Below are 26,729 nucleotides of genomic sequence, written 5' to 3'. Positions count from 1 at the left end.
CCTATGCTGTTTGCCTTTAGTTAAAAGTAGAACCACAATGTTCAAGGTATTATGGTTCCTCATACCAGTAGCAGTTGATGCATGAGGACTTTGTAAAAATGTTTTCCACGGCAGGGTACCTTTGTAATAACAGAAGAAAGCCAAAAATATTGCTAACTAGCTCAGTGTTATTCAAAAAGTTGGCACTGAAACCAATAACACACACACACACACACACACACACACACACACACACACACACACACACACACACACACACACACACACACACACACACACACACACACACACACACACACACACACACACACACACCATAACATCTCCCCAAGACCATCTGTCACAAGACTAGATGTGCCAAAATTTCTCTTCTCTTCTCTTCTCTGTCACTTTCTTACCTTATTATCCAGCCTAGTTCACACACGCTCCATATTTTACAGTGGATAAAATGGTTATGCATTACCTACTTACCATGCTGCCCTCTTTTTCTAGGGTTTTAGGGGTGGGGGGCAGGGAATGTTCGGGGGGTTTTAGTAGGTCAACAGTAGATGACACAGAGGTGGTGTACATCATCCGAAAGCTGGGAACCTAAAGATTAAATTGAGATGCAACTCAGCACTGTTTGTCAATGTTTTCTGGTTGGAAATAAAAAGTAAAGTACATTCTGATATAAGTTTATGAAGGCGATTCTCATGCTCACTTATGTATAAGTTGTTGCAGCAATTTTTGGGTTTATACTTTGGTTACACAGATTTGGTGCTGCTAAATGTAACCATTTTTGACCTCTCCATAATTGATAACTAGGGTTGAAAAACCCCTCTAAAATGCCATATTAGGACACTAAGACCTCAAGGAACACCATAGAAAAAAAACGTATGCTGTGATTTGTTGTTAAAAACTTTTGACATTTGGACATCACGTCCGTTCTCGAAACTGCTCAGAAACTCCCTTATTTTCAATGTGCCTAGGAATGCCATACATCGTGTGAATGCCTGCCCCAAACTGAATGGGATTAACCTAACCTGGGCAGGTCTGTATATGGGAGACTTGTGAGTAGCCACAGAACTAATTTTCACTTAAATATGTTGAGGTCAGAGGTTAAGGGACCCCTGTGAAAATGGCCATGCTTTGCCAAATTTTAGCTTAACTTTTGAGCACTTTTTTTAGCCCCTTTGCCAAAAAGCTAGGTTGGTACATGGTTGATACCACTGCATTTCTTAGGATGACTAGTTTAATGATATTATATGATGAATATTTCACTTTTATTGTAGTATCTGCCTAAGGAAAGCCAGGTGTTTACTATATGCTGCGTTAAAATGTACCTGTATACTGTAACATACAACTAGTATGTACTGGTCTATGTGTGGTTGCTTTTATACCCAAGCTTGAGCCAATTACTAGGCTATCCTCTTTAAAGCTATAAAACATAAAACCACACTGGATCAGCTGTGATTGACAGCTGGTCTAACTGATCTATTTTAACTATGACGTGCATGTCAACCCAAACTCACAGAAACTCTAACATAACAGTTTAACCTTTTCCTAACGAGATAATACTGCAATACCTGCGGTTTTCTTCACCCAGAAGCAATTTTCAGTTTAAAAAAGCAAGCTTTCCTTTAAAGTCAATTGGCAAATTAAAGATCAATTGTTTGAACGAGAGGGTGAGCTACTGTAAGCTTCAGGCTGTTCCAGGTTCGCTATAAAGACTAGAAATAAGAAAAGAAAAAAGAATGAGTTAGTAGCCAGCTGCTCCTTAGTGAAGAAACGGAACCTAATGTTAGCATGCAGCTTATGATTACCAAGGCTTCGTTTCCTTATCACAAAATTAGTCAATATAATTTTTTAATGCACTTTATTCATATGAATGTCACTGATTTGGTACCCCATTTGGAATTCAGAACAACATTATGGATCTGCTGTGAAGGTTGTGCTGACAGTGCTTGTAGAAATGTTTTTTAATTAAAAATGGGGTGCCAAAGCACTAATTTGATACCTGGGTCGGTGCATCACTAGTTCTATTTATTATGAGACCCAGAAACTGTTGCTTCGTTTATTTTTAATCACACTGTTAAATGATAGATGTCTTTCCTAATGCTCATGCTGTATGTGATGTCTTGGCAGTAAGAAATGAAATATGTACTTTATATAGACCTCAACTCTACATGTTTTCAGTCATAACCACTGGTTTAGTTGTCTGAACATGTGTAATAATAAATATTGTCCCACCAGGTTATGGAATATTCTTTTTGTATAAAACATGATTTGAGATTTGGGTTGTCCTCTTTTTTGAAGCAATATTCATCCTACTGTGGTAGCATTGTGACATCTGGTGTTAGAGAGAAGTATTGCAAATGTCCGAAACCATTTAGAACACTTCTATGTCTTCTACATGATGTTTATTTGAGCAAAACCATTCAACATTTTCAGACAAATGTGAGAGGATAGTCTGACATGACTGCTTGTAACTTGAATATCGTTTGTCTTTTATTCGTAATGTAATGACACTTTTATTGATTCCTATAGGATCAATAAAAGCATCTTATTACTACTCCTAATGTAACCTTTCCGTGACTAATATTTACATTTACCTTTGCCTGACTAAGATATCCAACTCTTTCAAGTTCCGTCTGTGCTTTTTTCCCTACCCTATATGGATAACCGACAATCACCTGCTTCTCATGGCTGATACTGATATGATAGCTGATAATTTCACATTTTTGTTTTTTAAGAAGTAGTTCATAAACTGTAGTTCAAGCAAACCTAAAGGTAAGAAGGCTAGGATGTATGATGTAATTTTCCATATACTGTATCTGACCTAACCAAATCAAACTCATATCACTATTGTTAACACAACAACAACAACAACAAATAACAATTCTGACTCTTTAAATGTTCTTTTTTTTTTCTAGCACACTAAATTAAACAAAACGAATGCTACTGTAACTTTTGCTTGGACATAATCTGTCAAATCAGACTTGTCAGTGTGTACCCAGTGAATATTTATTGGCGGATAGCAAACTGACTTTAAACTGATAAATATATTGTGCCCCTAATATTTAACATTACAGTTTTTCTCATTTGCTTTAACACATTTATCACAAATATATATATCTATCTATAAAATGTATACACTAATTTTGGCCAAATTAAGTCTATTTGTTTTCAAAATGCCCTAACACTCACAAAAGCAAATGTGTCCATCAAACAAAACAAGTTGTGGTCATAGGAATATATTATTTCAATCAATCATTACAGTGGACAACAAAATACACGGTTGCACCATTCCGACCTGAATTTTTGTCATCTGCCTGTTTTGTTTGCTAATACTTTATATAATTATATTATGTGCCAAAAAGAGAAGCAAGCATATCACATCATGGGCTGTGTTCTTTTCTCCAGAGAGGATTATACTAGACAAAATATACCCTGCTGCACTCTGCACATGTTTTTTATGATGCCCTGTTGAAGTGCTGTGTAAAAATTTTTTAATAAATGTTCTGTCCATGTAAGACCTACAGTAAACACCTATACTACAAAAATGCATAAAATCATGAAAGTACAGCTAATGAACTGCATTATTTCTTCACCAAGGAACAAATAAAGACCACACAAACTTTTTGTTTTTGTCAGGCATCAGATTTTCCCCCTCATTCTATTTGGCTGGACTAAGACGGCCATACGTCTTGACTTAGAGTCTTGTTTCCATCATTTTAAACTCAGAAATGCTGAATACTGTAAATTAAAATAAGATAATAAAGCAAATAATATATCGGACCACATATTTTGACACAGGTAGATACCGATATGTCTGTGATAGGACATTATTGTCCGATATTTTAAAGGTATGATATATGTTATAAATTAAAATATAGAAAAACGCCTCATCACTTTACTTTGGTATAAAAACATCACCATGTGCCAGCGGGTTAGATTGGCAGCAGTATCTGCACATAAAGTACCGGTATTTCATAATATGAGCAGATAATAATTATAGTAATTATAATAATAACATGGGTAAGATAAAACTTTGTCAATTCACACGAAAGTTTGTCTTGCAACACATGCTCTAAACAATCAACAGAATAACATAATACAGCATGAAGAACATCTGTAAGGTCACCCTCCAGCAATCACCATAAAGGCTTTACAGATCTAATGAATGGCTAAATTACACAAACGCAGCTGATTTTCTGAAACCACATTAAAAGCCTTGCTGTGCACAGTGTCTTACATTTGATATCCCGGTGTTCGTTCGTCATCAGTGACTAAGGATGCCATATATAAAAATAAAAAGACTAAATTGCCTGCAGCAAATTCTGGAAAGAGAGCGAAAAGAGGCCAGAGACAAAAGACGATGTTATAGGGATAAAAGGATGAGGGGGTGAGGGAGGAGAGGAGGTGGTAAAGGATGGTGGTGCGGGGCTTGTATACGACGAGTTAGCAGATAGAGAGAGAGGAAAACAGATGGTTTTTAGAGGATTTATGTGGTTGTTTTGTGTTAAAACCCTGTTAGAAACATCACGACTGAGAGAGGAGCGCAGTGATGTTCAGGGATCAGCCGTAAAACAACTAATTTGATGACATCGACTCCCTTCAAACACCGAAAACTGAATCAAGGAGGATAGCCTTCAGTGCACTGGATATACAACTAACAAATCCCCCTTTCCCCCTTCTCTTTCTTCTTTTTCTTCTCCTCTTTTTCAACTTTCTCTACTCTCTTGTTCTATCTTGCTCCGACATGTTTTTCTTCCAGCTCGTCATCATGTCCGGCACTGTGTTATTGGCCTACTACATGGAGTGCACAGACCTGTTCAGTGTGCACATGCAGGGTTTCTTCTGTAACGACGCCGAGCTGATGAAGCCGTACCCGGGCACAGAGGAGTCCAGCTTCATCTCCCCTCTCATCCTGTACTGTGTGGTGGCTGCTGCTCCCACTGCTGTAGTGAGTAAAAGCCATTTTATGTGTATTTCACAGCGGTATTTAAAAACCCACGACCACATGCTGGAGTGTAAATGGGGATAATCAGATGTGGCATACATGTGTTAATTCAGTCTCTTTCTCTTTAAAAGAGCAACCATTGTTCATTTGAAACCCATTTCTTTTCTGCTTTGTCTTCACCAACTGTGCCAGCGACGCTGGTATTGTTTTAAAACTTGTGTGACATCAGGGCAAAATGTTGACACCTACTGTAGCCGAAAGTAGGGCTTGGCAATAATTCAATACGATAAGTTATCGTCTTTCAATGGAATCCTATTGTGGTGAATTCATATGGACATTTTTAAAGTTGTAAACATAAACATTCCAAAATAGTCCTAGTTTATTTCCTGTTGCATATACATACAGTGTATGTGAATGAGATCAGCTCACAGGAAGTTACCAAGGACCAAGGCTGTTGACTAGCAATGGAATTCCGTTGAAAAGGTCTGTATGTAGATATCATGATACACAATTGTGTCGTCTAAATTGACAGTAAAAAAAAAAATTGCTCAGTAAATCTGTTTTGAAATATTTTAAGCGAATATCATTTTAAGTGTGCAGATTGTTTTTAAGTTGGTGTCGTAGTCGGTGTATAGCTGGAAGAATTATTATTTTTTTAATTTTAGTTCTCAAAAGAAAATACTCAGTACTTTTCATTCGTCAAGTATTTAATTCACACAGTAGTACAAAAATAGGCTCTACCATATAGATTATGTATGTAGTGAATATCCAGAAAATGTTCTATATCATGATATACATCATTATATATCATGATATATCAGGATAGAATATCGCCCAGCCCTGTCTGTCTGTCTGTCTGCCTGTGTCTGAATACACAACTGTATAAGAAACAGTGATGAAACCTTACAGGTGTGTAGTTCAATCAAAATTCGATCAAAATGAGGGTTAAGGTCAAAGCTGGTAGTGGTCTGAGCGAGGTTGCCAGAAGAATAGTGAAGGAAGTAGGGAAGGGGCCTTTGGTCCCCTTTATCAGCCGTGGCCCGAGTTAGCTGCAGATCTGGATGATTCATACAGTATCTCTTAAATTTGTTTATTGGCTTGTTTCGCACGACAAAACATCACTCTGTATGCACCAGTGAAGTGTAAAGTCACCTGATGTGATTTCCAGGACACAGTGCTAGAAGGCCAATGGATTTCCTGTTGTGTGTTGTTTTACTTGTCATGCACAACTCCTTCAGATCTCTGTATGAAAGGGACCCCCAGGCATGGGTGAATCTTCCGTTCGGTACGCATGTCACGGTTTGGTACGCGTGTGTACCCTTCGGTTAATGAGGTGCAACGTAGAGTATGCCTTCATGACCGCTGTCCTCTCTCGTGTCCGTCTCAGCGCTACGTCTCAGCGCTACGTCTCAGCGCTACGTCTCAGCGCTACGTCTCAGCGCTACGTCTCAGCGCTACGTCTCAGCGCTACGTCTCAGCGCTACGTCTCAGCGCTACGTCTCAGCGCGTCAAATCCCGGCGCGCTGGGAGACTTGCTACATGCGCGCCCTGTAGGCACACGGCAACAAGGCTACGCATGCTCCCGCTACGCATGTTCCCGCTACACACACTCCCGCTACGCTCTTCTTTGTGGGTTTCTGAATCCTCTTGGCAACAGCTCGCTAAGCTCTGCTCTGTTGTTCTCAATCGTTTCTGTCTGGTTAAATCCATGGTTAAATCACCACATCAACATCTCTTTCTACTCTGAAAAAAAGAAAAGTTGACACACAAAACCATCAGTTCACCAGAGAATGGACAGAGAAGTTTTTGTTTATGTCTCTGTGAAGCCTGTGTTTAGTCTGCAGCCATATCTGAGTGTAAAGAGGAGATTTATGCTACGTTCATTTTTGTCAGTCCAGTTTTTGATGGATAAACTAATGTGGTTGACAGGTTTGTTCATTAATATTTACATTGATAAAATAAAGACAATATACTGTATGTACTCCTATGTCACTGCATTGTTTTACAATATCCATTAATGTGATGCTCATATTTTTACAGCCCCTCATTTTGGAAAATTTTTCGTCAACCGGGCTCAATTCCTAATGAATTGAATAACCCTGATGCAGCCTATTTCAGTCAGTTCAGTGATTGCTGTTTGTGTATATTTTAGTGAAAGAAAACCTATTTTCTTCATTTTTTCCAAGATTTGATAATGTAAAAGCGTTTATATTCTTACCTAGAAGGCAAACAATTGTTTACCTTTTTGCCAACTAAATATATACACGTATAAATGCAGCAATGTCTCTCCTACTGTTTCAAAATCTCCCTTCATTCTTCATCCTTCATTACTTCAGTTTTTGAATGATTGCATGACATGTCCTTAAGAATATCTGATTACATTTTTTTTTAATTATTAGGCTACAAATCTGATACATGGTATTTTTAGAATCTAAAAGAAATAGAAAAAAACAAACCGAACTAAACCAAAAAAACGTGACCCCAAAACCGTGATATGAACCGAACAGTGGATTTTATGAACCGTTCCACCCCTAGTATATACTGAAATTGTATGTGCAGCACTCACAATCTTTTCCTAACCACAACCAAGTAGTTTTGGTGCCTAAACCTAACCAAGTAGTCTTGTTTGAGTTTGCAACTGTAGTGGAGGGTCACAGTTTGATGCGCAGTGTGTTAAATGTGCTGCCAAAGCGTCCCGAGAAAGCGTCTGTATGTGATAAGTTGGGATGAGCACGGGCTAAAGCTACAGGTGACGCTAAAAGCATCAATATGTTGTTTTTTACAGCAGATATTTATACTTGTGATAGCAGGCTTAAGTGTAAATAATACAGTTATCGCTGGCTCTGTGTCTTTAAGTTTATCAGGTAGCCATGTCAGAGATCCAGAATATACAGTGTGAGTGCAGCCCTTGTTTGTGTTACTGATTACACCTGTTTCACCTACATGATATTTTAAAATATCCATGTAAAAAGGGTTTATTATGATAATTTTCACTTCATTTGCACATCACATGTGCTGTGCTGATAAAAACGCTTTATGCAAGAGTAGCAACGTACAGCCACCAGGTGTCAGCTTTGCTCCATGCTTGTTGACTCACAACCCATGCAGGCCAGACCTGGCACCATATTTCTCTGAGCCCCTGAGTTAGTTCATTATTAATCCTGTGTCAAAAAAAAATCTGAACACCTCCTGAAGGGTGTTTGCATGTGTCTGTTTAATATTATAATTCATGTTTTCACATTTTGAATCAGACCATATGCTGAGGAAAAGAAACAGTCTGGGTCAGTCTGTTGGAGTAGCTGAGGCTTCACGGTTAGTCCCAGGCCTCAGTATGCATTTAAAATCATGCAGTGCATAAATGTTAATGACTGCAGTTAAGTTGAATACAATGTGTTGTAAAGTAGTCTTTCAAATAATAAATTACACTTATAAGAAATGCTGTTGACCTAAATTAAATGATTGTTTGTTCTCATTAATAAATGTGTATAATATTATACAATAATTTGAAATTTGAGCTAGTATTTTTTTTATCCATTTTAACCTATTAAAACACTGTAGTTAACCAACATTTAAAGACTATAAGACACTATAGTTGACAATGAACTGTAGTGTATGGTGAGTCCGTAAAGCATTTTCACTAATGTGTGAGCTAATCAAAACTCATCTGCAAATTCTATCTTTTCCATTTAGCCTTCCCTCCCTAGGCTTAGTATGCATGCTGTGTATTGTTACAACTCAGTTATGTATTTTAGAGCTGTAATCTGTAAAATTTGAGACACCTTGTTTTTAGCGGCCTCTTTGGCGATAAGATGTAATTGCAATTGTTCTTTCAGAACCACGTTCACCGTCGCTATGTGTGTTTACTCTTGTAAACTTAATCGAAACTTATTCACCTCTCTACTTCGGTCGGTACCCTATATGGTACCCTCTTAAATCCATACACACACAGATTCCTATTACACTTCTGCCCTTAATATAAGCTTGACTCAGAAGTTGGAAGTTCCCACAGTTATGCTTTGATGATCTGGGCCGGCAGACCAACCACATTCAGCAACATCACCATCATGGCAGCCTATTTGCTTCTAGCCCGGGAATGTTTCCACAGACAGACAGACAGATTAGAACACAGTAAAAAGGCAAGTACAAGTGCTTTCATTAGTGGGTCATATGAACAACTCTTGACAGATAGTAACTTAACAGACAATTAAATAGGAGAGTACAACTTTAAATGCATTTTCAAATCAATTTTTTAGTATATTAAGTTAACATAAATGCAGCATTTGATTTGTTTATTTATATAATTTCACAATAGTATAATTTTCTGACATACTCGTCCTTAAACAGTTATGAAAGAGGAAAGAGTATGAAAAGAGTAATTAAACTTTCAAGATAAACAGGGCAAGGTTGTTAAATGGGCAATTACAGCCACTTGCATCGCTTACACTATTCTCTAATTACTACACCTTTTACAGTCACTATAATTGTATGTACTGCATGATTACTCAATGTTTACACTGTATGTTAGCACAGTCCCTCCGTCTTCTCTGGTCTAGCTGCTGTGCAATTAAGCTGTTTTCAAGTGCAGTTGGAAATGTCAAGATCATAAAAACGATCTGACGGAAAACAATAATTCGGAAATATAAAGTCTACTTGTGCTTGATGTGGGAGCTAAACTTCACAAAAATCACGGAAATGGGCCATTTAAGTCACTCTTCCACACCGCCGCACAACCCCGTACTGAACACCGGAGCTCCTGATCTCTTCCGAACGCAGCCTTACTCCATGTCAGTCCCTTTCTTGGTCGAATAGCCGTGTTCTATTGAATGCTCTAGAGCAATTTCAAAATTTTGTTTAAAACTGAAAGGTGCCATGAAAAGGCTTTCAGTCCCTGTTTTATCGCATGTTCCTTTCCAAACGGACATCTTCCTTTTATGTTGCGATTTCAAGAGGCACTTCATTTGGAATGTGATCATAAACGATGTCTGGTTCTTGGACCTGCGCCACCCATTTATTTGTAATAAGATATTACCCTTCAGCTGCCTCTTTGTGTCTCCTGCTTTTTGTGTTTATTATCTGGGACACTTTGTTCTTTGCTATCAGGCTCCAAACATTGAGTGTTATTACTGGTATGTTAGTCTGAAGCCTGAAAACTGAATTATTGTCACTTTTATTGGACGAGTACAACACATCCTGCTGCTTGCATTTCCTCCCTATAGCTAATTAGCGTGCAAATGCATCAGCAGTTCATTGTGTTACACACCTGCAAACACACACACACACACACACACACACACACACACACACACACACACACACACACACACACACACACACACACACACACACACACGGAAGAGTGGTCTGATTGGCCGGGAAATGTGACATATAGTATTATTCACAGCTTATTGGGTTAGAGTGCATCTGTGTGCAGTTTTGACAAACTTTTCTGCACTGATTACTTCACAAAAAAGGAAAGAAAAAAGAAAATATAATTATAGGCTGACTGGAAATTATAACTGACAACTGCCGTGTATGTCTTGGTACACATTTTTTTCTGTATAGCAATGTCATGTTCTTTTATCTTGGTTTCACTATTTATTTATAACAAATAATCCTAATACAATGAATACTTTCTTCCTTTATCTTGCTTGCCCCTGATCACGCACCCCTACTCAGTGCTGTGTCAGCTGTTCAACTTTTGTTTGATACTGCTGGTCATTTCACATATTCCCCCCCCCCCCCCCCCCCCCCCCCCACATCCCCTCTCATTGGCCTATATGTGGCATTAGTCTCTTTATCCATCTATATGCTGTCCCAGACTTTTTAATTGTGCCCTTTGAGAGTGCTGTGTCAGGTGATAAGTTGTGCTTCACACTGTATAACGCTCCGTTGCTGCATGCGTCATAAACCAGAGAAGCAGCCAATCAGAATTAACGATGACAGTGCTGGGAGGTTGGCCAATTAGCAAGGAGGCAGTAATTTATTCAGAATGTTACACACGGTCGGACCAATGGGAGGCTGTAGAGGTTAGATGGGTCATTTTAATACAACGGTCTATAAACCTGTTCAGCCATGGACAGGCTTCCTTCACCCTCAACGCAATGAGAGAACGATGTTATTATTGTCCGTCAAGTGTGGATCCATCAGAAACAGGTGGGAGACTAATGTGAGGTACCGAGCGGTAACCACCGTGACTGACTGTAGAAGTTTCTCAAGATAAACTCTCTCTAAAGGTAGAGTGATATCAGAGAAGGGTTGTGCTGAAGTGGAAGAACTCCAATCCTTTTTTCCCCCTCCATAACAATTTAGGTCCTCCATGGGTAATTCCGCTTCCTTTTATTTGTGTCTTGGTGGCAATGCTGGAAATTAAGAAGCTCATTAAGAAGCCATTAAAGGAGCATTAATTGATTGTTTTCTCCACTTTGGGGAAGCATAATAAGCTGTAAACACAACAGCGTGACATATTATCACCTTATAAATTGACTGTGTTAATGTGAGCAAATAGTTGCCTATTTACACTTCCAGCAAACATGGTATGACATAGTGTGTCTGGTGTGAAGTCCGATTTTCACTCTCATTTTAGCTTTGCTTTGGTCTCCAATGACCCCTGAGGGAAATGTGTGGCTCATTAGCTGCTACATGTTCCACTTTGTACACCAGCTAGTTGCTAACTTTGTCTGTTAACACTCTCATTGGAAGCATACAGATGGATTGTCAGAGCTTGTTTACAGAAAGCAGCTGCCTTCTGCTCAAAATTACACTAATGAGAGCAGTGGGAGTGAACCAGCGTTACGTTGTGAACCAGCCAAAAAAGGTGCTGAAAGACCCTGAACACTCTCAAGTTTTGCTAGTGACGGTAGAAGTGGGTAATAATAATTCTCAGTTGGGTTCATTGCTACACCTTTCCCATTATACAGTCATTCAATCCATTAGTCAAACTATACCTGGAGGTGCTGTCCACCAATTATGGTTGCAATGGCATAAAACATTCAGGAGATATGTAAGTTTTTGTAATATATGCCCTGCCCACAGCATTTGAGCACACTTTGAAGGCAAGCTGCAACTAAAACTTTAATGGAATATCAAAATTCAGAAAAGTAACTTTATCTGGCTTGGTCCAGAGATGTTCTCTGTTAATCTCATCAATTTGTATAAGTAGCAAAAAAAAATCTGATTTGGACACAATTCAAAATGGCGGAAAATGGATCTAGATGTAAATAGGCGTGGCTTATATGGATAGATTCATCTGGTCCCACATAATCCAGAAAAATAATGATGTTTTGGAGACATACAGTTGAGCCAAGACGTAAAGTTTGTGGTTTTAGCCCCACCATCTGGCCAAGTGTAGCAAATTTGATGTTGCATGTCAAAAGATAAGGATAGACAATCAGATTTCTTGCTTTATAGTTATAGAGAGTTTCTTTTTTTACCGATTGTTTTGGTCCTCTTGAACGCAAGTACTACATTTGCATTGGATTTCATTTTTTCAAATAAACTACTCAAATTGAATTAGTAGTAGTAGTAGTAGATTTGTTTTTCTTAAAATTTGAAAAGATTATCATACATAATTAACAGCATGCAAACTGTAACAATCAACATGTGTTTCTGCTGCTTCGGGCTACATGCTTGATTATTTTTTTCAAAAATCTCTGCTTTTGGCAATCAGTATGATGAAACAAACTGCACCGTGAATCATTTAGGCTTTTCCACAGGGGACAGTTGTCACATTTAGTTTGTAAGTGAATAAAAAATGGGAATAGGGCGTAACATGCAAAAAAGGCACTAAATACTGTGGGGAGTCTCTTACTGTCATTTTAATGTCACAGGTGCTGCATTTTATGGACTTCCAAGGGTACTGCAAACCCCAGCTGTCATAAATCTGTTACACTCTTGTATGGATCAGTGTTATAAAGATAGCAGATGAACCAGAAATTTCATTCTTTGTAAAGATTAGATTAGCAAGTTATTTTTTGTGTGTCGGTTATTTATCCTTTTCCTTTTTCTACTCAGACACCACACACAGGTTCCACAGGTTCAGCTGAATTTCATGTTGTTCCTCAGTTTCCTGACATTACACTTGTCTTCAGTCAGTTCACTTGATGGCATTTGTATCAAGGGGAGTCAGTCAGTGTTAACTAACCTTTCCAGTGCTGAGGCAGACTCTAGGGAGAAAAACACTTCAAGGTAATTACTAGCTGCTTGAAAATCCTACAGTCATCATGTGAGAAAGGCGTCAGGATGTCCGCTATTATCAGCATTTCAAGGACCTGAACTGAAATTAACTGATTTTGGACCATGGATAATTAACATTCGGATCAATATTTGTTACTTTAAACAACTCAAAATGTAAAGCCTTTGGTTAAATTATGATAGTTAACTGTTACACTTGCCCTGCCCTCCTTTTTATCCTCTTCAAAACTGCATTTTGATTTGCTCAGCCATACCAAAGCTACATGACACATGCCTTTTACTGTCCCAGTCTTTTTGAAGATAAAGGCATTTTCTTTGGTTATGTAGCCTTTGAAGACAGATATTTCTGGGTCATTATGCATCAGAAGATGGATTCCTCTGTCACGATACATCGATGAGAGCTTCATTTTGAATTTACGTGCTCTCTGTCAAGTGTTTGAAAAGATTAATTTAGCTTCCTTCATGCTGACAAATCCAGACCAGGACTGAATCCAGTGCGCAGCTTTAAAAACAAGTCATACACTTTTTATGTGACTGCTGTCACTCCCACTTTCTACTTCTGTTTTTTTTCCCAGCATCACAAAATCAGCCACTCTCGCTGCTTGTAAAGAAAGAACGAGAACACGAAGATTTTTTTTAAAAAGCGTAAAAACACAAGATATGAACACAAACCACACACCCAAAAGCATGTGTACTCACATATGCACTTACTGTATGCACAAACTTATAAACACACATTTTTTTTTAGTAGCCTGTATCACCCAAGGCAGCTGGCAATGAGTTTCATTGAGTTTGTCCAGCAGCAGTTTGTCCATTAGACCTGATGTAATGTCCACGCTATAATGTACCTGAGAAAAGGCTGCATTAAGACACAGTGGCTTATATACACCGGCTTGATAGGGGCAAAATGTTCCTCTGCCCCATAATAGGGTACTTAACTTGATGTTTTCTTTTCTTCCTTGTGTGTGTGTTTTTTTTTCTCTCTGATTCTCTCCCTATTTCTGTGTCGCTCCCTGGCATTTTCTGTGTATTTGTGTGTAGATTTTCATCGGAGAGGTGTCCATGTATGTGATGAAATCAACAAGGGAAGCTCTCCTGGCCCAGGAGAAAACCATTGTGACAGGAGACTGTTGTTACCTCAACCCCCTCATCCGCCGCATCATACGCTTCATAGGTAAGAAAGTTTTCATGCCAAATGGTGCAAACAGCCTTAAGCTCCTTCAGGTAGTAGCTGACGACTGAAAAAAACACACTCACACACGCACATCAAAATATGTGTGCATGTACTTTCACAGGGAGTAACACATGGATGCACATTTTTATTTTGAATTTGAATTCAGCACTTTTTTGATTCAGATCATTTCACTCAGTTCAGGACAAAAATTCATACCCACTCACTATGTAATTTGTTACAGTACATTTTCCTCTTTGTAGATAAGTGATCACATTGTTGTTCAAATGCATATTTGTATGCCGTTCAGTGATCACATCCCCGTTCATAACGCAGTGACATTAAGGCACTGTTTTTGACTGTCTTCAGTTCGATTTTATTTAAAATAAGCTATAAGCTATATAAGAACAGGTCATAAGGTTAATAGCTCAGTAAACAGTTCATATTTAACAGAACCTGCCCAGGGATGACAGGTGGAAAATAGCAATTTTCTAAAAACCCGGTATATTACATCTCTCCTGGTTTTATATAAGGTTAATGTTCTTTGTGCGGTGACTCTGGATTGTTCCTGTGGTTTTTACAGTCTTTCAGTATGCTTTTAACCAGCAAGCAACATGCCATACTGTATATCATGGCTAAGCTGACAGTTGAACGCGGGTGCTGTCAGTCACCAGTGAGGGGAGCTCTGATGCAAAAAGCTCCCATTATGAACAGTAATCCTGATGATTCAGAGCTTGAGGATGTTTAGTTTCATGGGCCCAGACCTAAGAACCCGCCCACTCCACAGAAAGGACGGAAGATCAAAACAAAGTGTAATTCTTTGACAATTCTTTCTGATATCAGGCAATGATTTAGGAATACTAGTTTAGTTTGTTCATGTTCTAAACACCTCTAGCATGATCATGTACTGTAAAAAGGACTAATGTATCCTACAAAGGACAAAAGAAACAGAATCAGAAACGTCTTTATTGTCAATATACTTAGCTCAATTAAATCCCGTATGGCTTCATATCAAAACAATGAATAAATCAAATCAGAACAGAAACAGAAACGCAAAGATAATGTCAGTAGGCAGCAGTTGGCAAATAGAGTGTGATTAAAAGAGGGTGACCCCCAACGGGGAAAGCAAGCAACGTAACAGATAGGGTACTCAAGGAATCGCTAACCTGTGAATAACATGATATATGATGGGATGCACATTAAGGGATGAAATGAGAGCGTTCAGAAGATGAGGTTGACAAGGGCATCCGCGGTGAGGATGGCAGATTCCTCTACCCAAACATGTGCTGTAAACTTGAGGTTGTCCACAAATACTTCAAGTTTTTAGATCAGCAAATATTGATCCTTCATGTTCATTCTTTGAGAATAAAGTACAGCACACACACCTGTAGTACACACCTTAATAGAAATAGTGACGTTTTGGTAGCTGTGAACCTAATATGATACAATGATTGCTTTTCTGTGGCATGAAGGACGATTGTGCAATCTTAAGTGATGATGCATGTCAAGATGATGCCAGTGTGTGTGCCCTTTAAATGTAATCAGGAGGCAATATACTCATCTTAAATGATCCAAGGGCTTCAGTTAGCATCATATAATAGCTTTGTGTATGGTTGGCATTTGTCACTTTGCTGCATTTTTGATATCTTTCATCTACACTTATCCTCTTAAAAATTTCCTCTCACTGTTTTTAGTGGAACATAGGTATGTTTGAAGTGTATAACTGCTTTTGTATCTAAGCATGCATGTATTTGCATCACTATGTACACAAGATATTTTCCTTTAATCAGCACACCTGTGCTCGTTTCACTGATTGTGTCAGGTGACCATTTGAGTGTACTTATAGAGCTATTTCTCCATTTCTTTCTTCCGTTTTAAGTCTTAAGAGAAAGGGGGGCTCCCGAAACGACACTTGACTTGCCTTGCAATACATTTGTCAAGGAGTGATATACTGTTATATATATGTTGAATGAAAGTGAAAAAAAGAAAAAAATGTCAATCACAGGGCTGACAACCAGACTGACGACCATTCATGCTCACAATCAAAACAACAACAGACAATTTAAGAGTTAGACCAGTTAACATAAGCTGAATGTGTCCTGACACTGGAAGGAAGCCAGAGGACCTGGAGAAACCCCACACTTACACGGGGGCTTGAGTGTCTTAATTAGAACTGGTTATATCATGTTACGCATCTACTTTCACCATGGCTGGAACCATCTGCTTTGATTTATTCTTAATCTTAGGTAGGTACACTTCCTGGTGGGGGCTTTTTTCAGTTCAAATACAGCAAACTGGCCTGACTGAATGGATTTCAGTTATTCTTCAGTGACACAAGCCAACTTGGACCAGATCCAGCTGTGACGCTTTTACTGCAGCTCCTTCAAAACTGCATTGGCCGTTGAAACAAGATTAAATTTAAACATCTTTGTCAAACATGTTGGATCGTATATAGGGTATACAGTTTATAATACATTTCTTACAATGGGGCTGCTTCACACCACCATTACAGGTAAGGTTTGTAACCTCACACACCCGTGCGCTCCTCTAAAAGAGCTTACAAGACATCCGACTCCAACCTTTTGAATATACATTTTTACTGCCACTTTTTCCACCAAAGCTTGAGTAGCACTGGGCAAACTGACAGACTCACTGCTATCTGTTCCAGCGAATGAGGTCATCTGTTGGACTGTCCTGGCGTAACCAGAGCGGTATTGTTCATTTTTAAATAATAGCCCTTCAATTTATAAAGTACTCATCAGGAATTCATTAGGCAATTCCAATGATTCATGTTTTCATCTGCTCCCGGACAAACTCTCATATTTGTAGGATTGTTGAGGCTTTTAGTTTCCTGCTCTCCTGCTCCCTCCCGTCTCCTCTCCTTTCACCCTAATTCCCCCTCTCTATTTCCCTCAATGATGCCCTTCACACAATCCTGTCCCTGTACCCCTCACTGGCACCCGACCCCCCCCCCCCCTTAGATGAGAATACAAAGCAGAGTAATTTCATGGCTAAGCAGGCCAGATAATCAGCAGTCATATTTCAGAGCAAAGAGAATGCAGACGCAGACATTGGTCAGGGTTGGTGGACTGAAAGTGTCAGTGCAATCATTCATGTTGGATACTGTTCTTTTGTTTCTCTGCACGTTGGCCACACTTCTGTGGTTCCATATTAACCTCATTTGTTACCAACATTTCATTTACATCATCGCAAAAATCAATACAATTTGCATTCCAAGTTCCACATCAGATGTTTTTCGGGGAATAATGTTGACATCAGATATTCTGGGGTTTAGCTCTGCCTAATGACATATGGGAGCTTGTGTGCCAGCGTTGGGAGCAAGATAGTCACAGGCCAATTTAACCCCGGATACAAGGGGAGTGGAAGGCGGAAGTGTGTGAAGCGTTTTTGTTTTTTTATGTGCTATAAATTCTCTGTTGTGTCTGTGTGCCCAAGGTGTGTTCGCATTCGGCCTGTTTGCCACAGACATCTTCGTCAACGCAGGCCAGGTGGTGACGGGAGGTCTTTCGCCCTACTTCCTGTCCGTCTGCAAGCCCAACTACACTGGCACAGAGTGCCGTTTTAACCACCAGTTTATCGTCAACGGCAACATCTGCACCGGGAACCCTATTGTTGTGGAGAACGCTCGCCGGTCGTTCCCATCCAAGGACGCTTCGCTGAGTGTTTACTCTGCTGTTTACCTGACGGTGAGAAGAATGGACATGACTACCAGGCACAATAATGAAATTTAATTTGCTTAAGCTGTTCTTTTTTCTCTACAAAAAAAGGACAATATTTGCATTTAAACTCTTCTCACTTCAATCCTATTCCTTGAAGACTGTAGAGGAACTCAAATGTTGCCTTACACTTGCTTGTATTTTGCTCAGACATAAATGGAAGACCATATATGACTGTCACTGGGTTTAGGGTGAAAAAAGGGTTTTGGGTGACTTAAAGGATGATCAGGTCTGTAACCTCAAGGCACTTATCAGTTTATCAGGTTGCAACCATATGAAAATGCAAAAAGTTATTATCAAATTAAAGCTATATTACTACATACAAATACATGTATACTGCAATATATGTTAAGTATTGAACAGAGTCTGGACCTAAATGCTCCTCTCAAACACCAGGTTAAAAATCAATAACAGGTTTTAATGTCAATGTGCAAAACATGTGTAAGGGGTGGTGAGTTGTTCCAGGGTCCAACATTGTTTGTGAAGTCATTACGTTGTAATAGTGGTGCTGCGGCACGGCACAGTGATGTCCGTCTCTCGGGCGTACTGGCACAGAGTGGAAACACAGGAGAGCAGGCAACAGGCAGGTTGGTCCGCAGGCAGGGAAGAGGCAAACACGAAACCACGAGGTGAGCAAGGTGACGTGCGATGAGGTGGAATGAGCACAGAGAGCATTAGCTACACAAGCTAAAACAAAAAGACACAAGCACAAAAGACAGAGAGCCAGGATGCACACTTCCATGTGGACTTAATAAAATGATCTGGCAATGAATAGGAGGGAATCCAGAGGCTTTATGGAGGGTGGCATCACTAGGTGCTGCCTGTGGAGAGTAGACCACACCCACAATTACCAACACAAAACAGACAGGGGTAGAGACACAGGAGGGATATTACAGACAGGGGAGGACAACACACACAAAATGGGAGAAGGAGGGGCTGCCATGATGTGAATCCTGACAATATACTAACAGATGGACATTTCACCTCTCATCCAAGAGGCTTCCTTAGTTCATTTCGTTTCTCTCTTTAATTTTCTTTGGGGATAACAATGACTTGAACAAATGAGAATATTCACAGGCTATACAAACTTAGATATTTTCCTAAGCTCAAGTAATATTTTTTTCCCTTCTGTTTGCCTTTGTTGTCCTGTTAATTTAATTATCAGCACTGCATAAAGTTTAGAAGATAGGTTTAGTTCCTTCAACGTGAACATGGTTAATTCAAAATCAATATCAAGTGTATGTGTTGCTCTAGAGTTACTTGGTGGGATCAAATTTTGGAAAAGTAAAGCATAGTGTATAATATATTTGTAATTTAAAATGGCTTTTAATAAAAAGCAATATTTGCTGTGTGACACATGACTACATGACATCCATTTTGATGGAGAAATAGGTGGGGGGGGGGTGATATTTGGTTGATCGGATATAATTGTGTCAAGGAATGTTTCATACAAGCATAGGTACAGGCATTTTAAGAGTGTGGGCTGAAGGAACACATGAAGAATGGCTTTTTTTTTTTCAAGAAGTGCTGTTTGATATCCGAGTAACGGAGCGGCTCAGCTGCTGAAAAGCGAAACAGAGGGCAAAAGGTGCCGATTTTATCTGCAGGAATAAGAGGAATACAAGGACAGATTGTTGATAAAAAGAGGATTTGATAAGCAGAAACTCGTGGTTTTGCGTGGGAGGAGGTAAAAGTTCAAGAAGTGAGAACGTGTGTTTGAACGTTAGTCTTCTCGCTACTTTTGATAACAGTTAGAGATTCCCCTCTTTTATTCTCTGTGAAATATAACCCTTTTTGTTTTGGAGAGGTATTTCACTATATGATGTAAGTATTTGACATCTTTTTCAAACCGTTTTGCTGTACAATGGAGGCTTTGTGTTTTCATGAAATGGTGAGATATTTGATTCCCTTTCTATGGGAACACCTCCTGTTTGCTCTGCATGACATTGCTTCTGTTCTATTCTAAAGAGAGGTACAAGAGGCTTTTGTTAAATCTTTGGGACATATTTGATTTCTTTTTGTCCTCATCTGTTTCCAGATGTACATCACCAGCACCATCAAGACCAAGTCCAGCCGCCTGGCAAAGCCTGTGCTCTGTCTGGGCACGCTCTGTTCGGCCTTCCTCACCGGCCTCAACCGGGTCTCAGAGTACCGGAACCACTGTTCGGACGTAGTGGCTGGATTTTTACTGGGATCGGCTGTCGCTCTGTTTCTGGTGAGGACAACTGGAAGAATGAAATGTTTGGGGCAGTGTGAGAGTGGAGGATTAGAGTAGAAGAGTGAAGAGAAGGTGATTATTTCGAGGTGGATTCTGGTCATGACTTATTTTCAAATTATAATAGTTATTTCCAGCTTCATTTTGGAACCGACCCAAATCAGTAATTAAATGATTAAGTCAGGCTGCAGCCCTTAACAAAGCCTTTAAAGTGGTTTTAAAGCCAGTCTGAATGCAAATGTATGTCCTAAAGTTGTTGTAGACAATTCATTCATTTATTAGTGTAGACTAGGCCACATATGTAAAACTCAGCTGTGTATCAGTTCTTACGTAATGAGTTTCCTTTCACTAATTTGGGAAAGGAGCTAAAAAGAGCAGTTTGTGCAGAGGTGATAGAGGAAGAGGAAGTAAAACAGGATGAAACATGGTTTATACTGAGCTTGAGGAAGGTTCAGATGCAGGTGAGTCAGGATAGATGGAACAGGGTACGGATGCACTGGTTGATTGGGGGGAAAAGAGGAGAAAAAAAAGGAGATAAAAGTCTGAGGTGGGACCTGGATTTCTACTGAGATCAACAGTTTGTCTGGTTTTGAAAGGGCTCGAGTGGGAAGTGGACAGAAAGGCAGAAGGACCAAAAGTGAGAAGAAAGTTAAAGGAAACACAAGTTTGAAATAGTGGTTGTGAAACCAGTTAAAGGAACCAGTGATCTGATAAATAAATTCTGGTTCTGTAGTCCAGAGGGGGGGCTTAATAAAATGGCATGACATGGTATCCATTGTGCTTCCCCTGTCCTGTTGTATTTAATATAAAAGTTGTCAAACAACGTTGCTTCTACTGAAAATTAAAACGACTTTGTCAGCATCAGATTTTAATGTTTAAATGCATAGTAGTAATTACAACTGAAACCCACAAATTGTGTTTGGCGTTGAAGCGAAAAAGCTCATTGAGGGGAAAGGAAGATGTAGGGAACCCCCCCCCCCACACACACACACACACACACACAAATAATAAAAAAAAAGTTTTGACAGAAAGGAACAGTCTCAGAGGCTTCATTATGTTAATTGCCACCAGGCCCCCGAGCCTTAAAGCAGAAAGGAGAGTGAAAGAGAGGAGAGGGAGGAGCAGACGGCATGGAGGGAAGACTGAGGATATATACACAGGGGAACGCCTCAGATGTTCTGAGGCTGATGGGAATACCATTTTCCAGGTATTTTGTCTTAAACCAAAAAATCGGACATAAAATGTTGACTGGGTGATGAGCTCAATTAAAAGTAAAGGGATCAATGCTTTTACAGTTCAGTTTAAGGGGGGCATGAATTACACGGCGGCGCTGTCAAGACATTACAAATCAACCTCATGGAGACGTCAGAGGCAAACTCAGGGGCTCACCAAGAGGCATTAGGACACAATGTCTGGCAACCATAAATGTCTGTCTGTATTTTTTTTCTCAGCACAAAATTGGATATATTGGATAAGTGAAAACTTCATCCTCTGGTGGAACTAGAGGAACAGTCAGACAGTTGTCAAAGTCTGTAGGCTTCATCCACCAGGGAGCATGGGTGACTGTAACAAATTTCAATCCGCCCAATACTTGAGATATTTCAGTGTGAAATAAAATGGCGGGCCAAGCGACTGCCATTCATAAAGCCATGGTTAATGAAATGAAAATTCTATGAGCATGTATTATGTATACATGTGTATACACCTGTATATACACATATATACCTGTGTGTGTGTGTGTGTGTGTGTGTATATATATTTTTATTCTTTTATTTTATTTTATATATATATATATATATATATATATATATATATATATGCTAAAGACAATGAATTGTAATAAATATGGAAAACCTGCCGGTACATCTCTGTGACTTAAACTTATTGTACATCTGGCTAGAGTATTAGATGTGTGTTTGTGCAGATATTGTACTTTAGTAGTGCAAAATGATCGGCTAAAACCCTGTTTGATGTTTAGATAGATAAGATAGATATAGTAGATAGATAGATAGATAGATAGATAGATCGTCAGCTCTACAGGATGGTTAGGAGTTAGTCCAAATACTGTGGGGGTTTCCAAGGGTGAGCATACAAAGGGCAAATTAGGATGATATAAGACGTTCAGATGATGGTAGATTTTGGTCTGAATAGTTGAATACAGAGTTTTCTGGGTGAATAGTAGCAGTTTTACCTTCTCTTGTCTCTTTGAGTTGCAAGGATGTTAAAAGTGAATGCTATGCTGTGGTCAACATTTGGCAGCTCGTCCTTGGACCATGAGGAGGAGGAACCCCGGATCCTCACTGTTTAATGAAGTATATTAGCTTTCAGTGATTGATCTATAAAAATTGACATACACTGAGTCAGGGCTCTCCAGGGAAAGACGGACACAAGAAAGTCAATTATCACCTCAGCAGTTTTGAACATACTAATTTACGGTTTATTATCAGCAAACTGAGGAGGGCCACCTCTTCACCACACCTTGACCTAATGCTCCTGATGAAGCTTATCAAGTTCTTGTCATCTAAAAACTGGGACGATTTGATTCACGACTATCTAGAGGGAAACTAATTGGTACAAAGAGAGTAGAAAGAAGGTATATCTCAAATCCCTCTGCTATCAGTGCTGACAGGGAGGAGATTCAAATGCACTCCTCAAACAGAGGTTTGTCCTCAGCCAGCAGATTGAGGGATCATTGTTAAGCACTTGGTCATTGAGCGCCAGGATAATGTTGGAGACAGAGGCGTCCATTTCATCCAAGACAGAGTACAGGCACATGTTGACTGCTTTGCCAGGTCTGATAGGAGTAAAGCCCTTTAAAATTTAAAATGGCGTACAAATTAAACCTCAAATTGAAGACTTTTAAGGTATGTAGAATTAGGGTTAGGGTTGAAGTTACAATACCGGATAAGCCAAACAACAAACTTTACTTTGCTCACCTGAGACAATAGATGGAAGCTCAACTGAGCCTGCTTTAACATAGATGACAAGACACAAAAATGGAAAGAAAGCAAGTCTTCCTCAGTCTTTAGGGATGCGCTTCAGTTGAGTGAAAACAAGAAAGTGGAATTCCCATGCTGAAATGTATTTGAAAAAGCAGTTGTAGCTAAAAAATTATACGTTTCATCCAAGGGTAAATAAGAGCAGTCATGTGAAAACAACAAAAGCTCTGTCAGTGAAGAGTTGAGCATAATGAAGTGCGCCTGGAAAATGTTTCACTCACTCCCCCTGAGTCAGCCTAATGATCTTAAAGTTTAGAGTCACTATGACACACATACATACATACATATATACATATACTGTATATATGTGTATGTAAAGAATTCATATGTTTTTATGAAACTGTGATGCTGGATTGTCATCCTTAGATTATTTCCGAGGTAACTGTGATTAATTTGCTCGGTCTGGGAGAACTAGAGAAGCACTGTCCATGAACCCCAGACAAAGTCAGGAGAATTAGGCGTGGACATAGTCTTGGAGGTTCCCTTTCACACATGTAGCACACAACGTTCTCCATGTTAGATGCCTTGCCACAAGCAAGGAAATCTTCTGCATCCTCCAGCAGTGAATTGCCCCGCTTTTCTCCTTTGCCGCTGCCTGAGGGCACAGTTGGCCTGGGGAGGGGGCAGGGGATTCCCCGGCAGGCTGCCTTTTCTGATTAACGAGTCCATGCAGGAGTACAGAAATGCTGCAACCTTGGTGGATTGTCTACTGTTAAACTGACAAAAAAACAAACTGAATTTAAAAGGAACTCATTTATAGAAATTTTAACAGACATATAAATGAAGAAACAGGGCATGTGTTCACTGTCGCTGCTGGGCACAGTGCCATGCCACAAAGATCAACACCCCGGAGCATCTCCTTTGACTGCATTAAATGATGGGTGCATTTTATAGACTAAAAACAACCTTTGATTGATCTTTTACACCCATATAAACTTTATATTACAGGGGTAACTGTTCCAAAGCTAAAAAATATGGTCACATCACTCTGAAAAACTCATTGGTACTCTTATTTCCTTCTAATTGGGGCCTAATGTCGCAGTGACACTAGGGCTGGCAGGCAGTCTGACTTAAAGTACAAGTAATCTCATTTTAATATGGACATTAGGTGACATTGGGGTGTATATGCAGATGGCAGTGTTGCATCTGTTGAATAACACGACTTTGTCTGATGAGAAAAGAGAGACAGTTCAAATTTGTCTTCAGGGACCAGATGCATATACACACCCTTGTATTTAATCTTACTGTAGAGGCTGGTAAGACTGTTAGAAAGCATGCAGTGCAGTACAAGTGCTGGTGTATGGAATCTTTATCAAGACACAAGTTTTAGCCATGGTAGACATGGCTATAGCATGGCTAGATGGCACGGTCAGTCTGTCAGCCCACCACATTCCTCTCGACTAATCTCAGCAACTATTGGCAAAACATTTTGTACAGGCATCATGTTTCCCAGGTAATGAATCCTAAGGACCTTGGTGACCCCCTGACTTTCCTCCAACACCACCAGCTCAGGATGAATTTGTTGAATCTGTTTGGTGGTCATATAGGCTAACTTTTCATCTAGCGCCACCATAGGGTCAAATTTTCTATTTGCCCAATTCTATGATTGATGACCAAATATAAGCTGTATTTTGTAATGGTAATTAGCAAATGTTAGCATGCTAACTCACTAAACTAAGAAAGTGAACATGGAAAACACTATACCTACACTAGCATGTAAGCATTGTCATTGTTAGCACGTTGACATTGACAGTTAGCTCAAAGCTATGCTATGACAGTAGTACATCATCACAGAGTTAGCATACGCATAGATTCTTAGTCAATACATTACAATGATTTGCCAAATAATGTATAATGTGTATTTGGGAAGTTTTTGGGGAATAGGGTTAGGAAAAACATTTTGGCTAAATTTAAAACTTTGTCATTAATCTCAAATGTAAAATCTAATGTGGAACCAGCCTTGTTTGGTGAAAGTCATAATGCCGATCTAGTCAGAATGACACAGCTGAAAGTAACTTTCCCATTCTAAAAATGAATCATTAATGTTTTAGTTCCATGTCAGCCTTTGCCATTGTTAACCTAACGTGTATTTGAACTACTGTCCATATGCCTTACAGGGTATATGTGTTTGTCCTTATACCTTACAGGGTATATGTGTTGTGAACAACTTCAAAGGCGCCCACAGTGCAGCAGCTAAACAGAAAACTGAAGACTACCGCGGTCTGCCCCTGATGACTTTCCCTCGTGTAGAGAGCCCTCTGGAGACCCTCAGCGCACAGGTAGCCTGACTATAAACACTTAACCTGGATTCCATAAGGAACCTCTATGATGCACATTATATATCCAAATTAATCTGCAGCGGTCCCTTGAGCCTGTGAGCTTCCCTCTTCAGAATTTGGTCTACTGTCATATGCAGTTTCTGTAATTTGTTGTAATTAACTTTCGTGTCCTGCTTCAATTAGTTATTTCCTACAATTTACGGATGTAACATCAACTAAAGACAGGGTATTTGGTTGACCATGCTTTCCTTCTTTCTTTCTTTCTTTCTTACTTACTTTCTTTCTTTCTTTCTATACAAAGCAATGATACATGTTCAGAAGAACATATAGGCATGACATTTTGCACTACACCCGTTCCCCTTCCTAAACGCACAGAACCTTACACAGAACCCCACACAGTGCACTCCTGATACTGCTTGACTATGATTTCCTCTACCTCTTCATTTCCACACTTTTCCCCTTCTCCTGTCTGCTTTCCTTTTACTTTCTTTCCTATTTCTGTCAATCCTTATACTTCTTTCTCTATCCCGCCCTCCTCCCACGTTCATTTTCAGAACCACTCAGCATCGATGACGGAGGTCACATGACTAAGGGGGCAGCACCGGGTCACGTTTGCGTCTCCACAGCACTTCCAGACACAATGACGAGGACGCATGCCACGTGGCTCCGAATGCTTAACAAAAAACACTGCTGATATATCTGTTTAATTCACCAGAGGGACAAAATACAGCATGTTTCTAATGGTTCTCATCTAGTTGGGCTATGCTCAATAAAACCTGCCTAGGCACATCAATCGATCAATCGCATCAGTGGCAAAAATATCACAAGGCAAACTTAAGCACAGATTGTTTTTCCAGATATTTTGAAACCATTTGAAACATGGGACATTTTTTCCCTCCAAAGTGCAAGGTGTTTGTAGTTAGAGGACGGTGTTTTGTACATTTTGTATGAGCGAGTGCTGTAGCCTATCCTGACGGTGTTAAACCTGCGCACTTCCTGTCAGCTGACTCACTCTGTTTTGCATCACATCATGTCAGGTGACTTGCCTTGTCGATCACCACATCTATTCCCCTCAGTCTGAAAAATCTGCGATAGAAAAAATGTTGATGTTGTTGTTCTGTGTTTGTCATTTGTACATAAAAAAAGACAGAATCCTTCTTTTTATTATCTCTCTCTGTACATTAATTGACCGTGTC

At 39.5% G+C, this 26,729-nt stretch overlaps 1 protein-coding gene across 1 annotated transcript in view; it reads left to right on the top strand.

Moving 5' to 3' along the window:
• The window catches only part of plppr1 (phospholipid phosphatase related 1), a gene marked incomplete at its 3' end in the record, with an annotated part of 55,817 nt that extends 29,697 nt beyond the window's left edge, over window positions 1–26,120 (top strand). Inside the window, exons 3-8 of the mRNA XM_083929243.1 lie at window positions 4,757–4,945; window positions 14,174–14,306; window positions 17,760–18,010; window positions 20,079–20,255; window positions 25,402–25,533; window positions 26,088–26,120. Of these exons, the coding sequence (XP_083785369.1) occupies window positions 4,757–4,945; window positions 14,174–14,306; window positions 17,760–18,010; window positions 20,079–20,255; window positions 25,402–25,533; window positions 26,088–26,120 (915 nt within the window). The remainder of the gene's footprint in view (window positions 1–4,756; window positions 4,946–14,173; window positions 14,307–17,759; window positions 18,011–20,078; window positions 20,256–25,401; window positions 25,534–26,087) is intronic.
• Between the last annotated feature and the right edge of the window lie 609 nt (window positions 26,121–26,729).

This window comes from Echiichthys vipera, assembly GCF_963691815.1.
Source record: "Echiichthys vipera genome assembly, chromosome: 16".
Taxonomy (NCBI): Eukaryota; Metazoa; Chordata; class Actinopteri; order Perciformes; family Trachinidae; genus Echiichthys; species Echiichthys vipera.
Note: the sequence above shows the minus strand (reverse complement) of the source record. Positions and strands in the feature narration are given on the sequence as shown.